Source organism: Sinocyclocheilus grahami, unplaced genomic scaffold (assembly GCF_001515645.1).
Source record: "Sinocyclocheilus grahami isolate Dianchi unplaced genomic scaffold, SAMN03320097.WGS_v1.1 scaffold265.1, whole genome shotgun sequence".
Classification (NCBI taxonomy): domain Eukaryota; kingdom Metazoa; phylum Chordata; class Actinopteri; order Cypriniformes; family Cyprinidae; genus Sinocyclocheilus; species Sinocyclocheilus grahami.
Window position 1 is genome coordinate 238,453 of NW_015505444.1, and position 5,187 is coordinate 243,639.

The window sequence follows — 5,187 nt, forward strand, 5'->3', positions numbered from 1 at the left end:
TAAACATACAATAGAATATATATATATATATATATATATAATTGATTTTTTTTTTGACATTCTAAATAGAACAAAGACATACATATTTATTTCTTGTGTGTTTTTGTATATATTATGTGTGGTATATATAATAAGTACACGGTATTACCATATGTCCAAAAAGCCAATGTTTTACCAAGGTACCAGATACGATTTCAGTATTTTTACATTAAAAATTTCACATTTAATAAAATGTGTTACTTGCTGTTTCTTAATTATTTGAGAAATTTACTAACAATTTCGGAATGAAAATTGTTTGTACACCAATTATTTTCAATATATATAAACATACAATAGAATATATATATATATATATATATATATAATTGATTTTTTTTTTGACATTCTAAATAGAACAAAGACATACATATTTATTTCTTGTGTGTTTTTGTATATATTATGTGTGGTATATATAATAAGTACACGGTATTACCATATGTCCAAAAAGCCAATGTTTTACCAAGGTACCAACTCAGAAAAGCATAGCCTAGTATTAGCCTATATGTCCAAACACCCATGGCATGGTTAGGCATAGGCTAAACTTTCCCCTCCTTTAGAATTTATGGACAAAAGGCGCACACTTTCAGCACTGGGTCTGGATTGTTAATCAGGCCTTCCCTGCTTTGCTATGGGTCCGAACTGGCGCCAGGAGAAAGCAGTGATCCGCCCTAGTCCCTCCTCAATCCTCTACATGGGACAGGAATAAACCTGTATATCCCACATTCAGCCTGGGAAGAAAGTGTGAGAACGTGCTTTTTTCCTTCCCCTGCGGTGAAACTAAACTGTGCAGGGAGTGTTCGCTCTTTTCATTTTTTTCAGATCCACATTCATCTGAAGCAAATCTCTCCCTCAGTACCTGCGCGGATGGATAACGGGGGCGGGCGCTTTCCGTCCCGAGCGTGAGAAGTCCTCGAGAGCAGCGCGTTCAGAGTCCCACGCGACAGCGACATCAGCGCACGCGCGCATCGAGCGCAGAATCAAGCAGAGAGTTTCCCACGAGCGGCAGACACGCTCTTGAGAGACGCTGGGATTTATTTATTAATTAACACGGATATTTATGCGAACTCTTTTGCACTTTCTGGAGATTTAAAGAAGACTTCTGGGGATCTATGAGAGCTTCAGGAAGGATTTGAAAGAAGTTGTAACGCCGAGGCGGAGTTATGAACCGTTTCTTGGTGAAATTAACGCTACTGACGGCAGCATCGCTCGCGACGGTGGCACAAGGTATCAAACATAAGTGCAACTCTAATAACATTATATGCATGTAAACCGTTGATTAATTTTCACACTATTGAGTTTGGTTTTGCTCTGCTTGTAGTGATCATTCTGAGCGTCACTTGTTGCACAGAATAGCCTCATCCTGATCAAATTATTTTCGTCACATCTAATTTTTTCAATCATTTCCATTATTTAAAATCAAGTACTTGCATGGTTTTTGCATGATACAGTAGTGCCAAAGTAGCAATCGACAATGAAAATACATAAATAATGTGTCAGTTGAGAAAATAAAAATTAACATTGAATAAAATAACAAAGGCTTTTGGAAATAAATTCATATGTTATATGTATATTATTGATTGGTGATCGATATTGTTAAAGATTCAGTTGAATTGAAAGTGTAATTCATTACAAGTTCATGCATACCACTTTTGCCACTTATAAAAAGTTTTCCCAATTTATCTGAATTGTTATTTATCTCTTTCACTCACTTATGTAACTCTGTTCTTGTTATCATGCGTATAACCGTAAAGCTCACAGATGAATGTCTTCACGTTAAAGTTGAGTAACTTCAGAAGAATCGCTGTAACTTTATGACAGTGTAAATGCTTGACTTCTGAAGTTATTGCGGTTGTTTGGATTTTTTGTCTTGTCCCTGATGTTGATTGAGTTGCATTGTGTGTGGAGTCTGGAGGAAAGCGATCTGTGCGTGAATGAAGGAGAGAGGGAGGGTGAGGAGGGGTTGTGCTGTTGTTCTCGTGCGCTGGTAAACAATGGCTCGAGACTGTTTTATGGGCTCGTGCTGGACTCTGATTTCTTTTGTCCGCGCGGCGTGGGCTCCGCAGCTGTCGCGCGCGCGCTTGTCCCTACAACACCCTCCACCTCCCCACCTCCACCTCCCCACACGCGCAGGCCACGCCACCAGGACAGGCACCCGTGGAGGAACCGAGAGCCTGACAGACAGGGGAAATGACACAACTAGACAGAAGAGACGGGAAACGAAACAAACGCTTTTTTTAAAGTGATTCAAACTTGAAGTAAACAAGTGAAGTAAGCGAAAATATCCAAATAAGAAGTACTGTGGTGGTACCCGGGTACAGTAATGGTAATACCATGGCACTTTGAAATATAGAATGCACTGGTATTCATATTCATGTATCATCGTATTTAATCCAAAAACATGGGTACCAACAGTCGCTGAAAACATTTCAGGCAATTTTTAGGTTAAAGTCAACTAAATTAATAGGCCTATAAAAAAAATGGATAATTAAATATAAAAATAAATAAAAGAATATAATAAAACGAAAATGCATAGAAAAAAACATATAAAAATGTTTAACTTTAAATAAAAACATTAAAATTAAAAGAAAATGTAAAACTTTACAATTTTATTCGCAATCTCTAAAAAATGACTTTGTGAAATCTCTTTCCAGTAATCATTAATGACTGAAAAAGTCATGTGAATTTATTCAGTCAAAAATGTACTTAAGTTTACTAGTCAAAAAACGTATGAAATCCATTGTACGGCCTAGTCTGTGCATTGAAGTTCTACGTTTTAGAGAAACAAAAAGATAATTAGTACTACTAGTGGTTTAATCCGTAATAAGAACTAGTCTGAGAGTTTTGACTAAGAGCTTTGTCTCTAGACAGTCGTTACCAATTAAAGACCGCCTGCAGGCAGCTGGTTTCATTCAACAAGTGCACAACTGCAGTCTAGAGCGATTGGCCTAGATGCGCTGTTAATCCTTAAAGTGTGATGATACACGCTCCTGCGAAATAAATATGCTTCCTTTCGTAAATGGGCACATTTGACTTATTAAAACATATTGATTGCTTACCCAGACTGCATAAAAGTCAAGATGTGCACATCCCAACACTGTCAGCTGAACTTAAAGTAGTGTGAAGCTGATATATTAATCCTGAAACGGGAAGACTGTATTTTGAGTTTAAACCCTTGTTTAAGGTTGATTGCCACATTGAGGAAATTGTTGAGGATGTGGAGCTATTTCCAGGCTCAGTGTTGGATAACTGGATTTTTCAGGATCTCTTTGGATGAATAGACAAGAACCCCCCTCCATTCCTCCATCAAAGTCAGTTATTCACAGCCCAACAAAAGGCCAGTGGCTCTCCATCGGGGCCACAAAACAAAGGGCTCTGGGCCTTGTTGAAGTCTATAGGTGGCGAGGTTCTTTTGTGAGGAGTTAGCATGTGCGTTTGCATTGACAGGTGTGCTATGGGATGTGCAGGTGGGTGGGTGCATGTTCGACCTGGTTTTCTGCAGGTGATTTGTGTGTTAGGATGCAGTAACAGATGTTTGTCTTTGTGTTTAGGGCAAAGATGCTCAGAATACTGTCAGAATGGAGGAATATGCGAGCTCAAGCCGAGCGGAGAAGCAACATGCAGGTACGTTACAAAAACATACTAAAGGTTCTAAGTATAACTTTTTTTATGGCATTTATGGTTCCATGAAGAACTTTTAACAGCCATGGAACCTTTCCATTGTACAAAAGGTTCTTTAGAGCATTAAAATGTTCTTCACGCTAAGAAAAAATGTCTGGGGAACCAAAATGGTTCTTCTATGGCATCACTGTGAAAACCTCCATGTGAAAGCTTAATTTTTAAGAGTGCACTCTCAAAAATGTAGCTTCTTGATTGGCATATATGATTCCATTAAGAACTTTTACTATTCATGGAAACTTTCCATTTTACAAAAGATTCTCTGGAGCATTAAAATGTTCTTTACACTAACAATAAATGGTTCTTGTAAGAACTGATCACTGAAAAGTTATTTGGGGAACCAAAAATGGTACTTCTGTGAAAACTCCTGTTTTGGAACCTTTAGGAGAACCTTTTCATGTAAAAAAAAAAAATTTTCTTGTGGAAAACCATCAATGTTCTGGACCTAGAATCCAAAACGTGAATCTGGAAACCTAATGAATTAAGAACTTTCTGAATCTATAAAATATAGCAGCTCAGTGGTTCTTTGCTGACCGTGTGTGTATACCTGTGTATTTGTTTGTAAGCTGTGATCTACCACTCTGAGATTGCATCTTTAGGCCCAAACCCCTTCTTAGTAACCAAAGCAACCAAAACAAAGCACTCAGCATCTTTTGAGTGTGTGTGTGTGTGCATGTGCGAACGTGCACGCGCCCATAGTCATTCTGTTTCAAACTTGGATAAAAGACCCCCCTAACAACCCCCCAGTAGTCCGTTGGTGCCCTGCTGCAGTGGGACGCTGCTTCTGTCAATGTCTATTCATGCCATTCAGCCCAACAGCTGGCCCTCACCTCCTATTGTCTCACACACACACTTAGCGTGGAATAAACCTTACATTTATTCTCATAGGATGCATATAGCAAGATTTACTATGATTTGGCCATCAAAATCAGAACATGTTTGTTTTAAATTGTTTATTTCTCGATCTTTGTCGCTTTCATTGTGTGTTTTCTTTCACTCGTGAGGCTGTTTGTGTGTGTGTGTGTGAATGGTGTCTTTTTTGGACTGCAGATGGCGGAGGGGGTAATAAGACTGCTGGAACTCATGAGAAAGGCCTCGGTGTGTGTGTGTGTGTGTGTGTGTGTGTGTGTGTGTGTGATGGTTTAAAGGGGGAAATTTAAAAGCAAACAAGTGTGTGAGACCGTTAGCCACGCTTATCGTTCTACATTTAATCATGCATTTTCCTGTCTAGGAAAAGATTCCACATCTTGTTTTATACCTAAACTGTTTAAAATAAAATGAAAGCACAACTATTTTTTTTCCTCTTTTGATGGAAATGCGAGTGTATGCCTGTGAAAAAGTTGCTGCCGTTATTCTAGAGTGTTCTGATTAGTTGTTAGAGTAAATTTAATGGTTGTATGTGGAATTAGATGGTTTCTATGATTTCTTTCCTTAGTGAAAATCTGTTTTGATGGAAAAAGTGAGTATTTGCTT

General features: G+C 38.3%; 1 protein-coding gene across 1 annotated transcript in view; it reads left to right on the top strand.

Annotated features, from left to right (window-relative positions):
• Positions 1 to 981: 981 nt before the first annotated feature.
• Positions 982 to 5,187, top strand: part of notch1a (notch receptor 1a) — a 39,621-nt gene continuing 35,415 nt past the window's right edge. The window contains exons 1-2 of the mRNA XM_016290928.1: positions 982 to 1,263; positions 3,588 to 3,660. Of these exons, the coding sequence (XP_016146414.1) occupies positions 1,200 to 1,263; positions 3,588 to 3,660 (137 nt within the window). The 5' untranslated portion in view covers positions 982 to 1,199. The remainder of the gene's footprint in view (positions 1,264 to 3,587; positions 3,661 to 5,187) is intronic.